Source organism: Camelus bactrianus, chromosome 19 (assembly GCF_048773025.1).
Source record: "Camelus bactrianus isolate YW-2024 breed Bactrian camel chromosome 19, ASM4877302v1, whole genome shotgun sequence".
Taxonomy (NCBI): Eukaryota; Metazoa; Chordata; class Mammalia; order Artiodactyla; family Camelidae; genus Camelus; species Camelus bactrianus.
In genome coordinates this window covers 21,410,721-21,435,361 of record NC_133557.1, presented here as the reverse complement: position 1 = coordinate 21,435,361, position 24,641 = coordinate 21,410,721, and the positions used below count along the sequence as shown (strand labels likewise).

The 24,641-nt window shown below is 48.5% G+C and overlaps 1 protein-coding gene across 20 annotated transcripts in view; it reads left to right on the top strand.

Annotated features, from left to right (window-relative positions):
- The window catches only part of ZMYND8 (zinc finger MYND-type containing 8), a 108,022-nt gene extending 83,804 nt beyond the window's left edge, over positions 1–24,218 (top strand). For 6 of the 20 annotated variants that reach the window (XM_074347365.1, XM_074347366.1, XM_074347367.1 and 3 more), the window contains 9 exons: positions 3,837–4,217; positions 6,163–6,353; positions 10,185–10,265; positions 12,019–12,097; positions 13,879–14,118; positions 15,309–15,466; positions 16,621–16,687; positions 20,658–20,741; positions 22,502–22,836. In XM_074347365.1, coding sequence (XP_074203466.1) covers positions 3,837–4,217; positions 6,163–6,353; positions 10,185–10,265; positions 12,019–12,097; positions 13,879–14,118; positions 15,309–15,466; positions 16,621–16,687; positions 20,658–20,741; positions 22,502–22,641 — 1,421 coding nt within the window. In that variant the 3' untranslated portion in view covers positions 22,642–22,836. Of the gene's footprint in view, positions 1–3,836; positions 4,218–6,162; positions 6,354–10,184; positions 10,266–12,018; positions 12,098–13,878; positions 14,119–15,308; positions 15,467–16,620; positions 16,688–19,027; positions 20,579–20,657; positions 20,742–22,501 lie in introns of those variants that run through there. The other 14 variants (XM_074347384.1, XM_074347376.1, XM_074347370.1 and 11 more) reach the window with 5 other exon arrangements.
- Positions 24,219–24,641: the final 423 nt, after the last annotated feature.

Genomic DNA, 24,641 nt, shown 5'->3' with positions numbered 1-24,641 from the left:
TTGAGAACCACTGCCTGAGTCTCCTTTCCCGCCATTACCGACTGAACCCGCAGTGGCTGCCCTCAAGCCTGCCGCAGCCCAGGCATGTTAGCATGCCCTCCAGAAGGAACGGGGGGATGATTTGAAGGATGTCCCACCCGTTGACAAAGCAGTCAGCACATTTTTCAGCTGGTTTGGCAAGTGGGTGGTGAGGGGATTCCAGCATGCCTGAGAAAGATAATGAAGAATTAATTGAGAGCCCAGGAGGAACATTGCCTAAGGACAAATTAGAGGTTGTAGCCATAAAACCTCATGTACCATGTGAGTTACTTGAAGGGCTAGCGAGGTTTAATTTTTGACTATGCCTAACTTCTGACAGGAGCTAACTTCTTGATTCAGTATCCCCTGGGGATTTCTAAGTCTGACTGCTTAACGCAAGAGGAGGATGGGCTTTGAGAATCTTTTCTCTTTGTTGCTATCAACCTGAGCTGTTACTGAACCTCAGTTCTTGCAGCTCATCAAAAGAGGATGAAATGAGAGGTGGGGTAGAGCTCAGTGGTAGAGTGCGTGCTTAGCATGCACAAGGTCCTGGGTTCAATCCCCGGTACCTCCATTAATACACACACACACTAAATAGATAAATAAGCAAACCTACCTCCCTTCCCCAACAAAAACTTTAAAAAAAAAAGAGGATGAAATGTCTCAATGGTACAGTGGAGGAAGAGAGAGAAGAATGAGTAGGACATGGAGGGTGGACCACCCCACCATCCCTTAGAATTATGGATGGCATCTGAAAAATCTGATTCTGTTGTGAATTGGGGGTTTGAGGGACCATCTCAGATGTTGCAGAGAACATTAGGAGTAGCGTTTATTCCATGAGATTTGTGGGAATGTTTGGTGCAGATGGCAGTGTTCCTATGAATGATACATTTATACTGTTCCTTTCTTTCTGGACTAGTTTTTTTTCCCCTTTCCAGAAAGGATTTGGGACAGATTGCTAAAAATCAAAATGGAAAGAAAAGAAATCAGTGTAAAAGTTAAAGGCAGACTAGTGAGATATATGGGGAAAGTTTGTATACAGAAACACGTAGTGTTCCAGCCTTCAGGGTTAGCAAAGTTGGCCTTCTCCCATTTTGGCAGTAAGCTTCCTAGCAGTCAGTGCAAAAAAAGGAAACCCATATGAGCCCCTTAAAAGATCTCATTTTTCCAAAAAAATTAAAAGCATTGCAGTTGGTTAAATGAAGCTGAGCTCTGTCTTGCACTGATACTTGAAGGAAATTTCTCCAGGAGCCTCTAAGTGTGTAGTGGACTATTCAGCTGAAGATGGTTCTGAAACAGTTCAGTTAGAGCAGCTTCCCAGGGGTCCTGCCTGGTCTTAAATCTAGAGCCCATGATGGTGGTTTGGGTCTTAAAGAATTGGCTTCTTGTCAGACTCTGCAGTTGAGCATCTTTTCAACGATGTACTTTGACTTACGAGTTTATAAGTGGAGGACGTTTTGGAGAGTGCTGTGGTGACCTCCAGCTTACCTTCAGCTAGGAAGGCAGCTTATGTGCAGAATATGAATCTTCAGATAGCAAAACAGCTTTTCTAGCTAGTGATCTCAGAACAGAGGCAAGGGGAGCTTGCTTAAGGACCTTTATTACGCTTACCCTGTAACATCAGTCATTTCCATCGTTTTCCTAAAAAGTCCTCCTTTTAGGTACAAGACAGCAACCAAATTCTGGAATAAATAGATTAGTTGATGGCACTGCTTTTGTAGTGTTGACTTTTAAGAAATTCACCCTTCTTTAGGCTATAGGTGATCATATACTCCGAATTTCTACGACAAATGGAATTTTCCATGGCATTCTTTTCCCCCTCTCTATAAACCATCAGAATCCTCTAGAAATCAGAATGTTTTAGTGTCTAAATGGAAACCCTCTCCCTGTTCCCCCAGAGATTGCTTTGAGCCGGGAGTCTTTGCAGATTGCACACTCCTATTGTTTTATTTGGAGAAGAGCACCAGCTGTGCCTCCTGCAGAGCAGTGACTCATCGCAAAGCCAGCTGTTTGCTTGTGCAAGTTAAGAGCGGGGAAAAGATCTTTTTGTGGTTGCCTTTTGCCCGAAGAGGGAGTAGGCTAACTACTCAACAAGAACAGTATAGTTTTTGGTTATATGGCAGAAAAGGAGGCATGAAAGGTGCTTTCGCAGGTGAGAAGCCCTGCTCAGGGGGAGTGCCCGGTTGTGGGGTTTTTAGAAGGTCCGGGTTCAAAGCCACCTCTGCCCCTGGAAGGGGCAGGGTCTGTATCCAATACCTGGCAGGTCATCCTAGGGAAGGATGGGGGGCTCCTCACTGCAGATAGAGCTCTTCTTCCAGCCCCACCCTGTGTTCTTGCCCATGAACTTGGTGGACTCTTCTGCAGAGAAGCAGGAGGACCATCCAGAGGTGATAATCACTAAGAAAGTGCCCTGCCCTGCCCCTAAGTCAGAAAAGTCAGCCTGTCTTTTCCTCTCACTCTCCTTGATTTCCTCAAACCCACAGTTTACTGAACAATTCTCCCTGGAATAATCAAGCTCACTTCTTTTCCAGGTGATAGAAATCTACAAAGGCAGGCGTAATCCTTACTAAGAAGAGGTTGATGTCAAGGCACATTGTCTAAGATCGGGGGTTGCTGACTTGCACCAGTGTTTTGTGTGTGAGCCCCAGGGAATCCCCTCTGGGGGGGGCAGGGTCACCTGTCCAGTGGCTGGGGCCTCTGCAGTGGTAACCGACCCCCCTTTTACAGACAAGCACTCACGTGGTCACCCGCTTCCTTCTATGCTGCTCAGTGCTTCCGGCTCTAACCTGCCTTCCGGCGTCTCCCTCTCACTGCCTGCCCTCACTTACCAAGATGCCGCCTACTCCTGAACGTGTCTTGGCTAAAGCTGTTCCCCTCCAAATTCTCCCTGCTGCCTGTTGAAATCCTACCCTCCATCTCCATAGCCGATCTCCTCCCAGAAGACAGACTGCCAAAGGCAGCTTTTTTCAAACTCAAGACACTCATATTCACTATTTTTTGCCATTCCTAAGTCCTGTTTGTATAATCATTGACTTAATATTTTTATTTGAAGCAACGTCACATAAAAACCATTAAACTCATTTGAGACCTAAACTTGACCATCACACAGTAGATAAAACAGTATTGTGTGCTGTAAGGTGAAAGATGCAACAGGAATAAATACAATCAAGACCAAACCAAGACTCCTAAATTCTAGATAAATACCACTGTGCCTGGAAAGGATCTGGCTTCAGGGTGGAATTCCCTTTAGTGTGAGGTTGGCAGCACCACACTGAGACTGTTCTGGAAGGAATAAGAAGGCAAAAGAGGGGTACTTCCCCTTCCGGGTGACTCAGTGTTATTCGGTACTTTGGCCATCGGGAAGCCGTCTGCTTCTCTGGGGTACGTGTACTTTAGTTCCCTCGCCAAAGGGTTTCTCCTAAACTCTGGATTGACTTTGGCTGGGTCTTTTCTCCAAGTGCTTCCCCAACTCTGACTTTATAAAACAAGGCATAGCAGTGATTCTGTTCATCCACTGTCTCATCTCCTCATTGGTGGGCAACTTGAGGGCAGGGGTCAGGTTTGCCTTAGTCCCCCAGAGGCCTTTCCATGTATCTCAGATGTGGGCAGGTGCTCGTTACATAAGGAGGCTGATGTTTTAAGATGAAACATGCTGCACAGTGGCTTAAACGTATAAGGTGTGACCGTGCTTGTTCACTGGGGAGTCCCGGGCCTGCTGGCCTTGGAGGGTCACCCAGAACTTGCTGGTGTAGAGACCCTGCAGGAGAACCTGAGTCAAATCCACTTTTTGTCTGTCTTTTTCACGCATCGGGCTTCAGTTGTAGGTAAAGCTCCACCATCCACTACGGCGGGCAGCCAGTCTCCCCCGGAAACGCCAGTCCTCACCCGCTCTTCCTCCCAAACTCCCACGGCTGGTGTCACGGCCACCACCAGCACCACGTCCACGGTCACGGCCCCGGCCGCCGCCGCCACGGGAAGCCCGGTGAAAAAGCAGAGGCCGCTCTTACCGAAGGAGACTGCCCCGGCCGTGCAGCGGGTCGTGTGGAACTCATCAAGTAAGTTTCAAACGTCCTCCCAAAAGTGGCACATGCAGAAGATGCAGCGTCAGCAGCAGCAGCAAAGCCAGCAGCAGCAAAGCCAGCAGCAGCAGCCTCAGTCTTCCCAGGGGACGAGATATCAGACCAGACAGGCTGTGAAAGGTACCGCGCCTCCCCTTCTGCTCTCGTGGCGCCCGGCCCCTTTTTTTGCCACACGGACAGGAGAAAAACAACCGTTTTCTTTTTTCAGTTCCCCTTGGTTTCCTGGCCCCTGTATCCTGGAGGCCTTCTGCATTCCATTTGGCATTATTTTTAAAAAATTGTTTTGCAACTTGCTTTTTTACTTTTCTTTTTTCTTTTTTCCTTTTTTTTTTCATTTTCTAAACAATACATGCATATGTCCTCCTTAGAAAGGGATGAAGTAGACACAAAAATCTCTGTCTTGATTGACTTTCCATTTCATTCTCCACCCTTTCTCAGCGGCCACTGTTAACTGTAAGAACTTTTTTTATGCATGTATGCATATATATTTATGTATATATATGACTTCATAAAAATATTAATTTTTTTCTTTTTTATTTTTTAAGATGTAAAAATGGTACCATACTTGCTTTTTTTTTTCCCCACCCATCAGCATGTTTTGGAGGTCCGTCCATATCAGTACATATAGCTCTACTTTATTCTTTTGGACTGCTGCATAGTATTCCACAGTTGATTTAAAGTATTCCCCAACTGATGGACATTTAGGTTGCTTCCAGGTTTTTCCTGTTGTAAGCAGTGCTGCAATGAATACCTTTGTGTAAGTTTCCTTGTGCACATCCGTGAACCTCTGGGCATTATTTTGGAAAGGGTACAGTGTGAGAAGTTGGCAGCAAAGGCTGCCTTCATGACTAGGGATTAGCCACACGTACAAGAAGAGCCAGCATCAAGAACCGGTTTCTGAAGGTGTGGAATCACAGCTCCCAGCGGGAGGCTCCACCTGGAGTTGACGTAAAGCCGAACAAAGTGCTGATCGATGGGTACCAGTTTGCCCAGCTGTTGTGAGCACTGATGTAGATCTTGTGGAACCACAGGGATTACCCGCATTCAGATCCTTGAAGGCTGGGCCCCTTGATTGAAACTGTCAGGTACTGAGGGCAGCCTTGTGAGTGGGACTCTCAAGAGCAGCAGCGGGATATGAGGATGAGGAGTAGCCAGATCTTGAACCAGCCCTCCCCCCGAAGCCCTTCAAAGACGGCGGGAGGCGGGTGGAGTGGGGCAGACTGAAGGCTGGATTGGATAAGCAGAGCTGGACTTCAGCTGGACTGATCTTGCTTTTTAAAGAGTTGTGCAGGCAGAACTAGAGTCTAGGACATTTCAGATTGGGTTGACAAGTTCCAGACCCTAAAGCCTAATGAACCTTCCTCAGGGGAATTCACCTGCTGGCAAGAAGGAGCCATTGATGTTATGGTTCCTGATTCCCATGTTGTCTTGTCGAAGCTCAACAAAACTGGGCACTAGCTAAAGTAGTAAGGACAGATTTTAATCAGCCATATTCTGTTGCAAAAGAAGGGAGAGTCCAGCATGAATTGAAGTCAGCTCCACTGCGTACACAGGAGGCTGGATGTTTTAAAGGGGAGAATTTGGGAATAAGGAGCGGGTGGGTGGGGCCTCTGTAGAGTCAGAAAGTGAAAATTGACACAGAGAAGTGGGAAGGGGTGGTCGGTCCATGTGAACTGTCTGGGGTTTCTCACTGCTGCCTGTTGAAGTTAGGCTCCTAGGCTCCCGCAGAGCCTGGGAGGTGGGCCCTATCTTTAAATGTCATCTGGAACAGGCAGTTCATCTCACAGCCTTGAGTTTTCTCAGGCAGGCACTTTAAGGGTGCTGTGGCCACCCTAGGGATGGGGCCTTGAATTGTTAGAAACTATATTGGCCTTTATAGACCAAGGTGGGGGCCTAGTCGAGAAAAGGCTCTGAGGAGCCTGGCTAGGATTTGGCCAGGAGAGAACTTCTGTTAAAGGTAGAGAAACTTGCAGGGCAAATGTCGGGGGCTACGCCCCCTCCCCACAGCTCCGTGCTGGGGCGGCCATCCCGCGGCAGTGGGGTGACCACGACCTTTGCTTTCTAGCTGTCCAACAGAAGGAGATCACGCAGAGCCCATCCACCTCCACCATCACCCTGGTGACCAGCACCCAGTCGTCACCCCTGGTCACCAGCTCAGGGTCCACGAGCACCCTCGCGTCCTCCATCAGTGCAGACCTGCCCATTGCCACTGCCTCCGCTGACGTCGCCGCCGACATTGCCAAGTACACGAGCAAGGTGAGTGCAGGCCGGCACCCAGAGGGGTGGGCAAGGGGCCAGCTTCCCGATGGGAACCATTCGGGTCACGACCTCACAGGCGTTAGGGGATGCGTGGGGAGGGAAGATCAAACTACGGTGGGATGTGAGCCAACAACTGTGGAATGGACTGACCCTTCCTCTGAGACAGCTTAGATTCTAAGTGCTTGGAGCAGTGTCTGGGCCAGAGTAAAGGCCACGCAGACAGTGGCTGTTGCTAGTGTTCATCCTACCCAGTGTGACATGCACTCTGACAAGGCTCCTGGTGATCTCAGCCCTCTGGGGTTTGAGCTGTTGTGTAACCCCCTCCGAGAGTGGGCTGGCCTAGTGACCTGCTTCTCAGCCATGGAATATGGCAAAGGTAATGGGCTGTCACTTCTGTGGTTAGGCCACTTGCAACTGTGACTTCCACCTTGCTAGCAGGCTTTCTTTCTCTGTCCCTTGCTGTGATAAAGCACTGTTCCAAGCACTTTTTCTGTTTTACTTAGTCTTCAGGACAGATTGATGAGGCAGGTACTGTTATCACCCCATTTTACAGATGAGAAAGCTGAGGCCCGGTGAGGTTGCACAGTTTGCCCAAGGTCACATAATCAGTGCATGCCTAAGCTGGCATTTGAATGGTTAGCAGCCAGGATCTAGAGAGAGTGCTCTTCGCCTGGCTTTGAGCTGACTTGTGAATTCACACCAAGCCTGCTGAGCATAGCTGTCCAGTGTCCACAAACTGATTGTTCTTACGCATGGCTTTTAAAAGCCCCCCCCTTAAGATTCATTGTGGCTAAAGAGATACTTAGAACCTTGTCATGGGGATAACTTTGTCTCTTATTTGGTACTGCCTGTCCCCTTTTGACTAACATACATGAATTGTTAGAGAGTCCCTGGGTTTCAGAACAGGAAGAATGTCAGCTGTTAGTTAGTTATTTGTTACCATCCTCAAGATTTTTGTCTTATCTATTTACCACCTGAACTAGTACTGACTTATTATTTTTGTTTCAATTGACTTAAAGAACTGAAATAAAATTGTCTCACCTCACCAGATCCTGTTCTTTGTCGAGAATAAATCCACCTCCCTTTTGTCAAAAAGAGAGTTTATCATGAAAGTGTTAAAGGCATGAAGGTACCGGACAGAGACTTTCTTCCTAATGTGACCTGTTGTAGGATTACAAGAGAATTGAAAGAGGGTGATTTTTTAAATGACTGACTTAAGAGGATGTCTGCTATTGCCTGAGTGGTTTCTGGTTCTGCTTGCAATTGAGTTCTTGTATCACCTTCCATTGATTTGGTCCAAGTTGTCCATTTACAGATGAGAAATAACAGAGGCCTGCCTTGTGGATCTGGCAGGTGGTTCGCACCAGGCCAGCATTCTTAGCTCCTGCACTGTTACTCCATTACCTCTTCACCCGCTTCACTCTTATAGCAAAACTGAGGAATGAACAACTGTTTTTTTTTTTTTTTAACTGGAGGTACTGGGGATTGAACCTAGGACTTGTGCATGCTAAGCATGTGCCCTACCTCTGAGCTATACTCCTCCCCACCGAGGAATGAACTTCTTGATAGACATTTTCTTTGCAGTTAAGAAAATGAACACAGTGACATATTTTTGGAGCCGATGAACTTTCTTGTGTCTGAGGTGACCCAGAGTTGAAGACCCAGATTTGTGTGTTTTGGCAGAAAGGAGCTCTTTATTAATGTTGAGTTCTTTGCTATATTTGGAAGTAGGAACGAAGGTCAGTCCACAAATTCATGATTTCTTTAAAATGGAATGTAACTCTTGAATTAGGAACGTCTTGAATTTCATCCACTTTCTAAAATTTTTCTCGTAAAGCAATTTCGTTTTAATACTTTAAATTGACGTGGGCAGGGAGGCCCGTGCCGAGTGACTGACCATAAAGCTGCATTTAGCACAAAGTGTTTTTGCTGGCCACGTCCCCCCATGGCCTCTGCCACAAGCTGGGAGTGGAAATCTCAACAGAAACTTTATTCATTTTCCTCCCATTTTGGGGTGACTTGGGGGTTACTTTTTGGTGGTTGGCCGCAGTTTTGCAATTACATGCTCACGTGAATTAATTTTTCTGTGAAAATGACACAAGCAGATATTACTTGATGAAAACCTATTCCTCCACAGGTGCTGATCCACAGTCTTCTCGTGGTTTTCTTATTTAGTCCTTGTGCACACCCTACAAAGGGGCACTGTTTGTTTGTTGTTTTTAATTGATTGATTGATTGACTTTTTTTCTTCTTTTTTTTTCTCTCTTCAGTGGAGGTACTGGGGGTTGAAGTTAGGACCCTGTGTGTGCTAAGCATGCGCTCTACCACTGAGCTGTTTCCCTCCCCGAGGGGGCACTGTTACTACCCTTATTTTATACGTGGGGGAACCAAAGCCCAGAGACAGCATGGATGGGAAGATGCAATGGTAGGAACAAATCTTGGGCATCAGGGAAGAGGGTGCTCTTTGCCCTGCCTTCCTACTGACTTGGGGCAAACTGCAGAACACGGGGGAGACAGCGGCGGCTGCCAGGCCAGACCTGAGACTGAGTTTGCTCTCCTGTCCCCGCCTCTTCCTCCTGTGATGTGAGAGGGGTCAGCCGGCAAGTGGGAGGTAGAAGAGAAATTCATCCTGCAAACACATTCCGTCAGCAGATACCTACCTGGGTGCCTGCTGTGTGGACCTGAGCTGTTGTCACAAACTCGCTAATGCCTTCAGGGGTCAGATGGTTAAAGAAAAAGGAGATGGGAAACAAACCAGAAAGGCAGTGGATGCCCAGACCAAAGGCATTAAAATAACAGACCAGCTAGATCCGCACAATGGACCATATTATTTGTCCATAAAAAGGAATGCAACACAGACAAATCTTAAAAACTTAATACTAAAATGAAGGAGGTAGTCCCACATGGCTACATACTGTATGATTCCATGTGTATGAAGTATATGTTCATCAAATCCATAGTGACAAGGAAGCAGATTCATGGTTGTCAGGGGTTGGGGGGGTATTGGCGGGGGCAGGTGAAGGTTCAGGGGAGCAGAGTTTCTTTCTGGGGTGATGAAAAATTCTGAAGTTGATTGTGGTCATGGATGTACAATTGTGCACGTACTAAAAGCCACTGAATTGAACACTGTAAATGGGTGAATTGTGTATGACTGTTATCTCAATAAAACACTAGTTTTTTTAAGGGGAAAGAATTAAGAAAAATAACAGCAGCAAAAAACCAAAACAATCCCTCCCTTGAACCCACGGTGCTGGCCAAACCATCTTGGGGCCAGGTTCGGTCTCCCCAGTTTAGCCTGTGGCTATAAACTAGCTTTATGGTTGTCAGGTCCTCCCTCAACACGGTCCAGGGTGATTCCTACCCTGGTTTATACCAGGGTCTCAACCTCGGCACCAGTGACATTTGGGGCTGGATGATTCTGTGTTCTGTCCACAGGATGGTTAGAACATCACCAGCTTCCACCCCCTTAATGCTGTTAGCACCTGTCCCCCACCCCCACCAGTCACGACAACTGAAAATGCTCCGTGTCCCAGGAGGGACAGATTCACTCCCAACTGAGAAACCTCTGCTTTGTACAGATAGATGTCAGGTGGATGTCGTCTAGAAAAAGCCTCGGGGCAGTGATCACCTGAATCGTTCCTTTTTCCTTTTTAAATTTTTTTTTATAGTGAAGCTCAATGCAGTATTTTTTATTTTTATTTATTTACTTATTTCATGGAGGGGCTGGGGATTGAACCCAGGACCTCAGGCGTGCTAAGCACGCGCTCTACCACTGAGCTCTGCCCACGCACCTCCCCCACCTGAATCGTTTCTGTTTTTATCTTTCAGATGATGGACGCGATAAAAGGCACGATGACAGAAATATATAACGACCTTTCTAAAAACACTACTGGAAGCACCATAGCCGAGGTCAGAGACGACACACGAAGGACCTGCCTGCTCTCAGGGTGTTCTGGGGGCTGCTGTGATGGGGCCACGAAGAAGCTTCTCCCCAAATCCCCCTGGGGTCCCGGCTCCAGTCACCAAGCTCACTCTGCTGGTACAGGTTGTGGGGGAGGGTGTTGCTCACTTTGCTAGAAAGCTGGCGCTGTGGAGACACCCCCTGCTCTGTGCGGTCAGTTCACTTCTCATAAAAAACAGCCAAAACCAGAGCCTGAGTTGTTAACCCACTGGTGAAATTGGAAACCAGTGCTTTGGGGCCATGTAAAAATTGGTTCCTTCGTCTTCTCCCGAAGTTTGGACTTCTTTGTACACATGATCCTTGTTCAGGAATTCATATCCTGAGCTTCCTTCATTTATGTGATTGCTTAGGGAATAGTTGGTTAAAACGTTAAAATGTCCACTTAGGGAGTGACCATGTATTTAAAAATAAACCTCCCGAACTTCCCTCTTAGGCGTATTCACTACAAGCCAGGTGTAGACGAGTCACTGGGGGAAATGACAAGTGGCAGGACTTCTTGAGGTCATTGAAAGTCAGGATGGAGAACTGGGAGCAGTCTCGTGTAAAGCCATTGAGGGCCTGGCCAGGTGAGGCTGGCACTCAGACGAACAAGAGAAAATCTCCAGGGCGGTGCCCCCGTAGGCCTTCAGCGGAGAGCCTCGTGACTGTAAAGGTTTAAGAGAGGCCACAAGAGAAATTGGAGAATCCCCTTGGGTAGTTTTGCTAATACGATTATTTTTATGATGATGCTGGGGTGTCAGACAATGACATTTGTTTTAGAAAAGCCTCCCCACCCTCACCATGCTTCATCCCCTTTTGTTCATTTAAGAAACTGGCATGTGGTTCAAAGTATGAATCCAGAATGTCTCACTGGAAACCTTGGGTCCTGATAATGTGCCAGTCTTTTTCAGATTTTAAAGAGGTGGTGTGCAGCCCCCTCCCACAATTAGATCCATTTCTGCCGTGAAACATTACGGTTGTTCCCACTGCATTTGATAAGTCAGGATTCCTCAACCTTGATGCTCCTGCCATTTGTGCTCTGTTGACGGACCGTCCTTTCCCTTGGGGGGGGGCTTAGCAGCGTCCCTGACCTCTACCCACTTGAGGGCAGAAACAGCTCATAATGTCGCCAGCCATTGTAATGTCATGGGAGGGTTGGGGACAGAATGATCCCAGTTGAGAAAAACTATGATTATTAAAACAGTGTAAATAGCTGCATAGCAATTCAGATTGGGTTATATATTCCTGCCTTCCAAATGAATTTGGCTCCAAATTTACTCCCCAGCACCCCCAAATACCCTATAATTTTTCAGAAATATTAGGCCGTGATATTTCAAGTGAATGATTATGGCCGTGTGCCATGCCCCCAACCCCCATGTTAGGTAAAAGATAAAGCTGTCTTTGTTTTAGTTTCATTTTTTTGGACCAAAGTCCTAATGCAATCTTTGATGTAGTATTTATTATGAAAATCTGGTCCTCATCTTCACTCTAAGTGGCATTTTCCTGGAGCATTTGGTTTTCTGAAGCAGAATTGCTCACGAATTCGGGTTAACCCACCGGTGGCCGCCCCTCTGCCTGGAGCTGTGGGGAGACCAGCGCAGGCCAGGCTGCCCGCTCCGGTGCAGCACGTGAGCCTGACCTTGGAGCGAGAGCTGGAGCTTCCGAGCCTTGTTGGCCAAAGGCTCCCAGGCGTGCTTTTTAAGTCTTTCTCTCCCCTCCCAGATCCGCAGGCTGAGGATTGAGATAGAGAAACTTCAGTGGCTGCACCAGCAAGAGCTCTCGGAAATGAAACACAACTTGGGTAAGTCCTGGGGGCTTGTCTGCACTGAGGAAGGTTCTGGATGTGAACTTCTTTGTGCCTCTGGAATCAGGCCCAGATGTGAATTGAGTCAAAAGTAGACCCGGGGGAGCTACCAGTCCTGGGGAGACCACAGAGTCCTGGAGAGTCCGACCTGGAGACACCAGGAACGGAGGCAGGAGGAGCTGGTGGGGACTCTCTTCTCTTCCTGCCTTCAAAACGCCAACAGCAGCAACAAATTCATCACAACAGCAGTGGTAGCCGCTTCTGAGCTCTGACCTTGTGCCAGGAACTGACTAAAGTGCTTTTCCACGAGTTAACTGGTTTAATTCTCACAGAAACCCCTCTGATAAAAAGGAGTGTGTTTCCCCTGTTTTCAGGTAAGGAAGCTGAGGCACTGACGTGTGCAGTCACTCAGCCGTGGCTCACAGCTGGGCACTCTGGCTGCAGACTTTCCCTCATAACCATTGAATGTTGGGCGTTTTAACAAATTCTGGAATGCCTCCTGTGCACCCCACATCGTGGAGAGAGTGATGTTGGTCCTCGGATTATCGATAGATCTACTTCTTGTTGTAAAGGTTTTCCCCCCAAAGGTGTAGAGCAGCTTTCTTCAGACCCTCATGTAGTATCAGCCTCGGGGCAGGATGCTGGCAGACCGTCAGGTTCTGTTCCCACCTGTGTGCAGGCGGTACATGTTGAAATCGCGCGTTGCAAACTCACATCCTTAGGAAGCCAACAGGAGAGCCCCGCCTTCCCCTCCTTCCTGCTCCTTCGCTTGTTGCCCTGAAGGAAATTTATCTGAACGTTGTTGCTGCTGCTTGTTTTTCTGGTCAAGTCTGGGAACCTATTTTTATGCAGAATGGCTCCAGTTTAAAATATTGGCTGCACATTTGAAAAATTGTGGGCTGGGCAGAGCTTCCCATGGTTGAGAGTGCCGGAAAGGCTGTGCCTGGACACAAGCGTTTTTTTTAATCTCTTTACAAGGGGTCAGTTTTCTTTACTGGTGTTTTTTAGAGAGTGTTTTGTTTCTTCAGATTTCAGGAAGAGGATTTTAAGGAGTCGAGGAACCATTTATTTTTCTTTTATTCCGGTGTGCACGTTGCCCCCAGGTGAACTGCGATGCACTTGGTGTCTGACATAAAGTTAGAGAAATCTCAGTAGCCTGAGTGGTTGGATGGTTTTCGTGTTAGTGTAAGGATCAATCACTATGCCCTGTCTGGTAGGTTTGATCCACTGCTGCTAAACACACCAAGAAGAAAGAGTGTCCAAGTTCTACTTGCTGCTCTGCCCTTATTAGCTGTGTGCCTCAGTTTTCTCATCTGTGAAAGGGGTATCCTGGTAGTACTTACATCATAGGGTTAGCATAAGGATTAAAGGAGTTCGTATTTGTAAAGTGCTTATATCTGCAGATAGTAGGGGATGTATAAGTATTTGATAGAAAAAAGGCTTATGCTAATGATAAACTTCAAAGCGAATTTAGTGGAAATTGTTTCAAGGGTTTACTTGGAGGCTTCCCTCATCCCCGTCGCCGACACCGGTCATTCACGATCACAGGCAGCTCCGTCCGGTCCACGTGATGAGTTCCCACTTTACAGATGCAGACACGGGCCCGGGGAGGCTCGGTGACTCGCCCAGGGTTGGGGGATCACACAGCTGGGACATCTCCGAGCCAGGATTCACACCTGGTCTGTTGGGATCCACGTTCTGCTCGGGGGTGAAACACCCCACTCCCTGGGCTGGAGGGGCGGGTGAGGAAGCCGGTGTCCCCTCACCTCTGCCGGCAGAGCTGACCATGGCGGAGATGCGCCAGAGCCTAGAGCAGGAGCGGGACCGGCTGATCGCCGAGGTGAAGAAGCAGCTGGAACTGGAGAAGCAGCAGGCGGTGGATGAGACTAAGAAGAAGCAGTGGTGTGCCAACTGCAAGAAGGAGGCCATCTTCTACTGCTGCTGGAACACCAGCTACTGTGACTACCCCTGCCAGCAGGCCCACTGGCCCGAGCACATGAAGTCCTGTACCCAGTCAGGTAGGGCCCCGGGGCGGGCACGGCAGGGCTGGCCTCCCCTGGCCCTGACCACACTCACCCACCACCTGTGACCCTTACACATGAGAAGGCAGCACACAGACGTGTAGCTGAGGCTCCAGGCACAAGTGTTTCCAACCTCTGGTCTCTGGGGCGTTGTTGCCACAGCGCGTGTCTTGTAATGACAGCTCAGATCACTTTAATTTCATGTGAGTTGTGGTGGTTCTCCACTGGGGGCAGTTTTTGTGTCTGGCCCCTCTTCAAAAACACTGGCAATGACTGTAGACATTTGTGGTTGTCATAGCTGGGGGGTGGCCAGGGATGTTACTAAACACCCTACAATGCCCAGGACAGCCCCCTACACCAGAGCCCAAAACATCCATAGTATTTAAGTGGAGAAACCCTGCTTGTTAGGTAACCCTGGACTCAAGGCTTTAAATAATCAGGAATCCCAGTTCTTCTGTGAAGGAAAAAGTGTTGGTTCAGAACTAATCTGTCTTCATAATCTCTTTCTAATACAGAGCAAGCAGATCCCAGGCCAGGAGACACTGTCTAATTAGAATTTACTACTAGTAGTTAATAATACTATTTTACAGTTAGCTTTTATTTATGGCCAATAACATGAGCTTTCTGTGCTTACAATTAAAAATCTCCATTTCAAAGAATTTATTTGACTTCAAGTAAATAATAGGACAAAGGAGTATATCTGTGGATTGGCAAAATTTTCAAAGGTAATGCATGAATGACCCAAGTTTGAGATGCTCTAGGACAGGGTTTTTTTATGAAGGTCGAAGCTATTTTGGGATCTGTGGGCCATGTGGTCCATCAGAACCACTCAACTCTGCTGTGAAAGCAAGTCCATGGGGCGAAAATTGGCCTAAAATTAGACATTATGAAATGAGTCATCCTAGAAGAGCGGTTACAGGCTGTTTGTTCCACAAACATGCTGTCAGCTCGAGAATGATTTAATAAAATATGAATCAGACTTAAAAGTGAGCACATGTTCACACGTGGTCTGGAATTCCCGTGTCTGGAGGAGTGTGGCCGCTCGGGGCGTGAGCTCGTGCCCTGCCCGGGGCTGAGCCGTGGCCGCATCTCTTGGAGACACTGGTTTGTGCAGAGTGGGGCTCCCTGTGGGTCCGGGAGTCGCCTCACTCAGCTCATCCGTGGCTTCTGTCCCTCTTTGCCCCCAGCTACCGCCCCTCAGCAGGAAGCAGACCCCGAGGTGAACACAGAAACACTAAACAAGGCATCCCAGGGGACCCCCTCCAGCACGCAGGCAACCCCTGTGGAAACCAGCACCTCGAAGGAGAAGGAGACGTCCGCGGAGAAGGGCAAGGACAGTGGCTCGGTGAGTCCCAATCCCACCGCCTTTGGGCCAAGCAGAGTCTCAGACCTGCCCCTGGACCTGCCACCCGGGCGAGTCCTGTGCTGTGGGAGGTTTATCTGTCATCAAGCTGTAGGTGGCCGTGACGGAGTCTTGGCGGGGCTCCTTGCCACCAGGTGTGCATTCAGGGCAGCGCTGTCTGGTAGCACCTTCTGTGATGATGGGAAGGTTCCGTATTTGCTCTGCCCAGTAGGGGAGCCACTAGCCATGTGTGGCCTTTGAGCACTTGATCTGTGGCTTGTGTGACCGAGGACCTGGATTTTACATCGTATTGAATTACAGTTAATTTAAATACAAATAGTCACAGATGGCTGGTGAGTGTGGTATTGGACACGGAGGTGGCTCCTCCTCCTTTCCCAGGGTGTGCAAACGTAACGTGGATTGTATGCAGACATCACTTTGGGTGGGACATTGTTCATTTTTAATTAGTCGTTGTGGATTTATTTCATGTGTATTAGGGGAAAAACAGATCATCCCAGAAAGTCAAAATCCTTTTGAGTTCATTGATATTATTGCCTCGCAAGAGGTGAATGTGAAATAAATGTGAATTGGTGTAATTTTGATGGAGTATACAGTCAGCGCTCTGTATTCGAGGGTTTCTAGCTTCCACCAATCGAAACTCCACTTGTGGTTGGTTGGCTCTGGATGCGAAACCTTTGGATACGAAGGGCCCGCTGTACTCACTGTGCTCGCCATTTCTCATAAGGGACTTGAGCATCCGCGGATTCTGGTGTCCTCAGGGGCTCCTGGAACCATTCCCCGACGGGTACCACGGGCCGGCTGTACTTCCTTTTTGGATGTGGCAGAAGTCTGGAGGGTGGGTAGGTCAGGGAAAGGAGTTGAGGAAACAGTGAGTGTTCTTGATGCTGAAGCTGTAGGGTTGAGTAAGGGCCACCCCACTGCTGTGTTCTAGCCTGGCCGTTCTGGGAGACAGAGCACGAGAGCACAGGCTTAGGGCCACCCCAGCTGACCTGGCCGCCCCGACCTGGGCACACCAGGCAGAGGGCAAGAAGGTGATTTGGGAGCAGAGAAGAGCACCCCATGGATCCCTGGGCTTCCCTGGGGGGCTACATTGGCCCCAGTGCCTTGCCTCCATCTCTCTCTTTTTGTATTTCTAGACCCTCGACCTTTCTGGCTCCAGGGAGACGCCCTCCTCCATTCTCTTAGGCTCCAACCAAGGCTCTGGTATGTTGCCCCCTGGTGGGTGAATGGTGCTGTCGCAGTCCCCGTGGGCAGAGGGGAGCCGTGTTCTCTGGGAGAACCTGAAGGCTTTAGGGCAGTGGTTGTCAAACTGTGGATCCTTAGGGATCCCTGGGGGTGCCCCGGGCGGGTCACTGGGGGTGAGGGAGTGGCTGGGCAGGGCGGCTTTCAGGCCCTCCTCCAAACGGATCAGTATTTACCTGTATTTGTTTGATTTCTTGGGTTCATCTGGACAGAGGGTTCTGTTGTCGACCTGGGGTGGGAGGAACATGCATTTGGGTTGGGCAGTTCTTCTGCCCGCAGGGAAATGACCACAGGAGGTGAGACAGTGTGAATGTCTTCCTGAGGCCCCAACGCCCGCATTTAGTGGATGAAAAGGCTCAAGTAGCCTTGAGAGGAAGAAAAGAAAATTTTTAGGTAGATGATCTTTCTGTAACAATCTTTCCACTTGAGGAATAATCTGGTAGGCTGTTTTTGAGGAAATTGTCTGTGGTTTTCCTCTTCTTCTCTTTTCTAGCCCACAGGGTCCCTTCCCTGCACCCTCCTAAGCCCATTTTCGGGCGTTCCAGAAGGGTTCAGAGAAGGTCTGCTCACCGAGGATGGTTCTGCCGTTCAAGGTCCTTTAGCTCCAGGCTCTTTCTGCCGGATTATTCTCTTCAGCTGAGAGCCAGACGTTTCCTTTCACTTCTGCACATGAAATGTGTAGAGAAAGGAGTGACTGGTGTTCCTCGGTAGAGGGGCTGGAGAGGAGTTCCCGTGTGGTTCAGGCTTGGGGATCATCAGAAGGAGCAGCACAAGCTGACTTTAGGGAGAATATGAACTTGGCATTAAATACGATTGAACTGCCTGCTGAGAAAACTAACTCTCTCCTCACTCCCCCTTCAGTCCTCTGATTGCATCTCTGAGGACAAGTTTAGTCTGGTGCTAAGATGTCTTCCTCATCCCTTTGATGTCTTCTGGTTTCTCTCTCTTTAACAAAGGCAGAGCAGGACTTGAGGCTTTAGTTGCGTGGCACCCACCTCGAATTTTCTGTTACAATTTGGTTTTCACTGTGTTGGTTTGTAGAGCTGCCTTCTGCGTGTGGCAGATGTTACTGATTTCCTGCTTTTGGTGGTACTGTAAGAGTTTCTGTTTGACTTAAATTTAAAATGAGTGTAAAATACAAGCGTGAACCCAGCCATGTGCGGGAGGATTGTGAGTGTGTCAAAATTGCAAAGGTGCGGAGGGCTCAAGTTGGGGGAATGCTGCTGCAGACAGGGGACGCTGTTGAGGTCTCCGAGCAGCAAAGTGGCCGAATGAGCACGGGAAGATCAGTGATGCTGGGGCATCTGGAATCTGTTGGGATCGGGAGGCTTGTGTGCAGGAAGGCAGTGGGGAGACGCATCACATTGCAGTTGCGAGGTGAAAGGTATTACCTAGCCCAGGGGTTGGCCAACTTTCTGTAAAGGACCAGACAGTAAATATTTTAGGCTTCAAGGACCTGTACACAGTCTCTGTTAGAATGGCTCACCTCTGCCACTGCAGACCAAAAGCAGACACAGACAGGTGAGTGTGCCACTGTACTGGGAAAAACGATTTGGCCCATGGCCTGTTGTTGGCTCACCCCCGACCTAAAGTGCCCTGGTGTCTGAAGGGGTAGAAAGGAAGGTTGGAGTGAGGAGTCAGGGAGCCTGGAGGATGCTGGTGACTTGGTGCTGGGTGGGCCTCTGGTGTCTGTATCGGGGAGGAGGAAGGGGAGGGGGAAGCGGAGGGGGAAGGGGGTTAGGGAGGAAGGGAAGGATCCCGAATTATCAGAAATTGGAGGAAAGAGCGATCTTCAGGCAGCGCTGCCGCCTTATCCGAGAGCGTGAGCAGCAGGAAACGGGCGGGAGGTCCCTGGAGCCGGGTCACACAGGGATCTCAATTCCCCTCCTCCAGTTTACTCACCAGAGCAGTTTGGCTGATGGTTGTGTCAAAACAGAAAGACCGACTTGTTTTCTGATTTCTCATGTGCCCAACAGCTCCTGCTAGCACGTGCTGTTTGGTGACAATGCAGGTGAAATCTAGTGGAGGACAGTGGGCTTTATAAAGCATTGAGGTTTCTGAGCTCTTTATTGGCTTCTGGTACTAGGGTGGGAAGAGGAGGAGTCTGGTTGGGAGGGAGAAGGGTTTAGTGGGGGGTCTGAGCTTCCTCAGGGTGGGCCTGGGCCTCTCCTGTTCACTTGTCTCTTAACTTTAAGGTTTTAAAGCAATGCATGCTTTAAACATACATATACAGTTGACCCTTGAACAACACGGGTTTGAACAGCACAGGTCCACTTACACGCAGATGTTTTCCCATCATAGATACAGCCCTACACCACCTGCTGTTGGTTGACTCCGTGGATGTGGATATGGAGGGCCGACCATGGGTCTTAAAGTATCCGTGGATTCTGGTAACCATAATGGATCCTGGAACCAATCCCCTGTGCCGTCCCTGCTATCAAGGGATGACTATAGTTAGAGACAATAAAATTGTCCTGGGAAAAACCATCCCTAGTGCCAGTTTCCATGGCTGTCTTTGGTGCATCTGGTTCTTACCTCCTTCTTTGTAAATAATGTAAATAATATATTTCCCCATTTTCTATTTCTGGATTTTATCTGTAGACATTGCTTGTTGACTTACGGCTTTAAAAGATGAGAGTTGGGGTCACTTCTCACCTCTACACTCCCTCTCCCCAGACTACTTGGGTCACTACTGGCTGTGCTCTCCAGGTTACCTTGGTCCAGTGAAATGGTTATTCTTTAGTTCTTGTTCTGTCAGCTAGAGACAGTATCTTTGGGCCTCTCTCTTGGCGGCCCATCTCCTCCCTCATCTCTCCTACCCTGTTATATCCAGCCTTTCCGTCTTCTCCGCTCTGACTTTCCCATCATCAAGGTAGAGGACATGCATTCTGTTCTGTAACTGCAGTTGGGTCTTCTCACTCTGGGCTGTTGGCTGAGTCTAAAAGATTGAAATGTGATCATGTGTGTTTCCATGGTTGTGATCATGCATTTGTTGCAGAGTCAAATAGTGTACTGTGTTTACATTTCCATCCTTGTGTAGCCTTAGTTTTCCTTGGACTTTCTCTCTCTCTCTCTCTCCCTTCCTTCCTTCCTTCCTTTCTTTCTTTCACTCTCCCTCCCTCCCTCCCTTCCCTTCCCTTCCTTCCTCCCTCCCTCCCTCCCTCCCTCCCTTCCTTCCTTCCTTCCTTCCTTCCTTCCTCCCTTCCTCCCTTCCTCCCTTCCTCCCTTTCTCTTTCCTTCTTCCTTCCTTCCTTCCCTTTTTTGTCTTTATCATATCTTCAGTTACTCCCCTACCAAATTCTTCACCATGACAGTTATGTTATTGAGACACTTTCCCGATCACACATTTTTGACTCTTCCATTTCAGGTGTTCTTTGTTGGTGTCCTACCATCATAGCTGAGGAGTGGCCTGCTTGTTAGCTCGTCTGCAGCCCCTTCCTTAATCCTTGTCATCACATACACCTTTGTCGTCCTCTCCTCCATGTTCTGTCATCATCCTTGGCAGTAGATTAGCGATGACTTGCCCTCAATAATCTGGATTCCTTGGGTGGAACCTTCCACTGAAGTGTTGTTCTAGTGCCTCCCCTTTTCCTGGCTGAATTAAGCTATTGGCAGAGCTAGTGGTTCTGAGAATTTTGCTTTCAAAATTCCAAGAATTTATGACTTCACATAGTTGCTTTTATGTCATTGTACACCTTATCTCCCACCCGTAATGCCATGCCATGTCCAGTGATCCCGTTCATGGTTTAATATGCATTTTTAAAAGCCTTAGTCTCCTGTGAATGCATTAAGTTGGAAAGTGGTGACATCAACAAAGCAGCCAACCAGTCCTAAGACCAGTAGCCTGTTGATGAGCAGAGCAGTGAGCACATGGGGTAGTGCGGATCTCGCCCTCTGCCCGCCTCTGAGGCTGCCTGTGCTATCTCTTCAGTTAGCAACAGGTGTGACAAGCAGCCTGCCTCTGCCCCAACCACTACAGACCACCAGCCGCACCCCAACTACCCAGCCCAGAAGTGTAAGTATGACCCTGCCTCACGGGCGCTGCCGGGGACCTCGCCCCGGCACGCGGAAGGCTCGTGTTGTGTGTGTCTCTGTGTCTCCCTTTGTGAGCGTGTCTTCTGCTGGTCTTCTGAGTGGTGGGTCTCGCTTTGTCTGGTTCTTCTCAGCCGTGCCTCTGATGGCGATCGGAATCCATACGTAGCAGAGAGCTAGGGGCCAGAGCATGTGGTCTGGCTTCTCGAACGGGCCTCATCCTCGCTCTTTTCACAAAGGGTCCTGGATGAACACTGATGGTCTGCTGTAGGGTGACTGGCCCTACCTGACCAGCGCCCTGTGTCCCGTCCACGGGAGGAGTTAGGCTCTGCACTTATACTCGGATGGCCAGCCTGGCTGCGGGGTGCAGATTCTGTGCCAAGCTCAGCGCTGCTCCCACGTCTTCTAAGTGGCCCAGCTGGTCTCTGCCTTCACCAGAGCTGGGGACACTCCGTGCCACTTGCCTACACGGTTGTAGGCTTTTCTCTGTGTGGTGATGACCATATGCTCCAGAGACCTTGTAGAGACCTGACGGTGTAGCCATCACAGATAGGGAGGAACATGTCAGAAGAATTAGATTCAGGATCCTTAAGTCAATGACACCGTTGACCCCAGCTCTACCCATCACATGGTCATGGATGCAGGTGACTCAAAAGAGTTCTCTCCTGAGTCAATACAAGACTTGGGAGATCCTTATCATTCTCTTTGCTACTTATCTTCCAGAAACAGAACCTGGGGCCACACACACGCCTGCTGTATCAGCAGCTGATAAGCAAGCTCCTCCCCCAGGCGAAGATATGGTCCCTTGCTCACTCACTCTGATTATGTCTCTAAGCTTGACAGTGGATATATATCAATCAAATATTGTCACCCCACCTGAAAAAATTATAAAAAAAGTTTTGTCCCAGTCTGTCTGAACTTGGTAAACGGTCTAAGATGTGCTGGGTTCTTAGCAACGTGCTGAGAGGCCTCTTAGCTGAGCTGGCAGGCCTGGGCTGTTTGAAGTTTGACAGACACCTCATTTGGCTCTTCCTTCAGTTTCCTTATATCTTAGCCAAGTTGGAGGTCCTTGTGGTGCCTGCATCCTTAAAGCTCCTTTAGGTCTTAATCTGGTTCTGCATCCTTCAGTGACCCTTAAGCTTGTCCTTACTGGGACCCAGTGGGTCTTAACCGTTAAGCCCAGCTGGGCTTCACCAGTCTGGTCCTCACCCCTCCCCTTTGGTGGTCCTCTCCTTTGGGTCATTTGATTGTAAGTCTGTTTTTTGTGGTGCCTATAGACTGATTAAAGAAACCCACTCACATAAGTAAGTAGATTGAATGCCAACTTTTGGTGCCTTTTTTAGTGGCCAAGGTGGACCCAGGTGCATGGGGTGCTGGGTGTCTGGTCATGTAACAAGGGTGCACAGTTCCAGGTACCACACGAGAAGTGTCTTCCTCGATAATTTAGCACCTTTTCCACTCATCTTTATTCTCTCCGAGCATGATGCCCTACTGTGCTCCAACCAGCTGTTGTTAAATCTCCTCAAAAAACCAAAATAAGTTGTTCTGCCTCGGTCCTTCGCAGACGCACAAATTCAGGGCGGTAGGCGGTGGCAGGACTCTGATCATCTGTGTTGGGTGGAGTCGGGGGCGTGGGGAGGTGGCTTCCAGGGGAGCAGGTGCAAATGGAGTTGGGGGATGCTTACGGTCGCTGGAGGCAGGCTGGAGTGCTAACCGTCCCTTCCCGTTGCCTTCCCTCCCCAGACCATTCCCGTAGCAGTAAGTCCAGTTGCTGGAGCGGCAGCGATGAGAAACGAGGGTCCACCCGTTCTGAGCACAACACCAGTGCCAGCTCGAAGAGCCTCATCCCGAAAGAGTCTCGGCTGGACACCTTCTGGGACTAGGGACAAACTGGGACAAAAGCCACCCACCCCATGGAGGAAAAAAAAACCAGACACCAGGAAAACAGAAGACAGCAAAGAAATGTGAGACAGGAGAACAGCCGGCTTCAGGCTGGAGGGTGCCAGCCATTCGGACTTGGCCTGGGCACCTGGACCGAAGGGCCGCCCACACTACGTCACGTCCAGCATTAGCCTTGATTGAGGAACTTCGACCCACGTGAAACCTATGCTTCAGATGTAAATAATGTATAATCTGTGGATGTCATCGAGCCTAGAGTACCTTCCCCTTTTTATATTTGTATTGACTTTAACTTATAAAAAAAAAAGAGAGAAAAACAATTAAAAAAAAAATACACCCAACAACAAAAAGAATGGATGTTGGAGAAGGGACGTCTGCCAGCCCATCTGTTACCGTGTGTGGAGAGGGCATGGGGATGGCTGTGGCACGCGGGTCCCCATCCTGGGACGCCCGGGGGTTATCCAGCCGCTTCCACTCATACGTCTGTACCCAGCACAGTAGGACCTGGAGTTCCCGGCACAGGTGCTGTGTGGTCATGGCCACATCCCACCCAGCCCTTGGCCCCTCTCAAATACTACGTTACTGTGTTATCAAAGGCAAGCTCTCTGGACCAGAAGGACACATGGAGGAGCTCGTTTATTTTATGTGATTTCCGTGATGACTCTACTCATAGAAAAGGGAAAAAAAGGAAAGAAAAAAAAAAAAAAGCCAACGTCCTTGTTTACAGAAGATCAAATAGAAACAAGGCCGGCTCAGCTCAGTGGCCGAAGCAAAGAACATACAAAACGTGTTAAGAGTCAGAAGCTCTGAAACAAAGAGAAATCTTTCCTTTGCTTTGTGGTTCCTTTCAACACACTCACACCCGCTTGGTAAGAGATGGCCGTGCTTCTCGGAGGCAAGACCCCAAAGGCAAGACGCACGCAGAGGACATTTGAGTCTGGGATGAAGCATGTATGTATTATTTATACGATGGAATTCCACGTTTTTATGTAAGCATGACACAGAGGCAGTGTGAGAGGGAGCAGGCATCGCCCTGCTGTCTGTTACACTACGTAGTACCATTTTGTATGTTGTGTAAAACAAAAAGCTTTGAACAAAGCAAACAGGTGATGTATGTATATGAGAAAAATTAATTGTACGATATCATTCCAGTACCTTTTGTTGTACATTTTAGTCTCGTTTACTTTCTCTTCACTGTTGATAAGAGGATCCTGGATGTACAGTTTCCAGCTAGTTCCCCATATTAGAGAAGAAATAAAAAAGAGAGTATTAGAGGAAAATGGGAGAGAAAGAACGTTTGTGAATTGCAGTTGTCAAAACAAAACAAAAAAAATAGCCTAGCTGGCCTTATTTGTGAAGCATAATTGCTTTTAGCATATGGAAGTATTTTTTCACATTTTCTTTGTATAAAATTTGTATTAAACTTAAATATCTTTTTTGATGATGGTGTTTCTTTGTGACTGAGCCAGTGAACTCACACGGTATGCTCTTTTGGGTTCCCCCCACCCCCAGTTTTTTCAGATTCTTCACCTTTTTTTAATTAAACTGTTTTGGAAAAATGGCTTGGTTGTCCTCGAATTTGCAGTTTTCCCTTTGGTCCGGATGGCTGCGTCAGGTTTGCATGACCAAACACAGGAGACGGGGCCACGAGGGGTCGGGCACCTCTCCTTGGGTGGTGGGCACGTTGTGAATAAGGGCCCTCGGTGGGCGCTTTTCCTGGGAAGTCCATTTCCTTGAAATTTACTGACAGGCAGAAACAGAAGGGCAACCCTGGGTCAGTCTTGGGGAAACAGCGGGAGGGGAAGGCATTTTCTTTCTGTGGCCAGGAGGGTGGCCTGCACTGATAGAGGGTGACCAGGCACACCCTGGTCATTCTATCTTCATGTGTCATCTAATGATTTTCATCATTTTTTGATGATGTTTCAACCATTTAGACATGTAAACACTATTCTCAGCTCAGGGCTGGACAAAAGCAGGGCAGGAA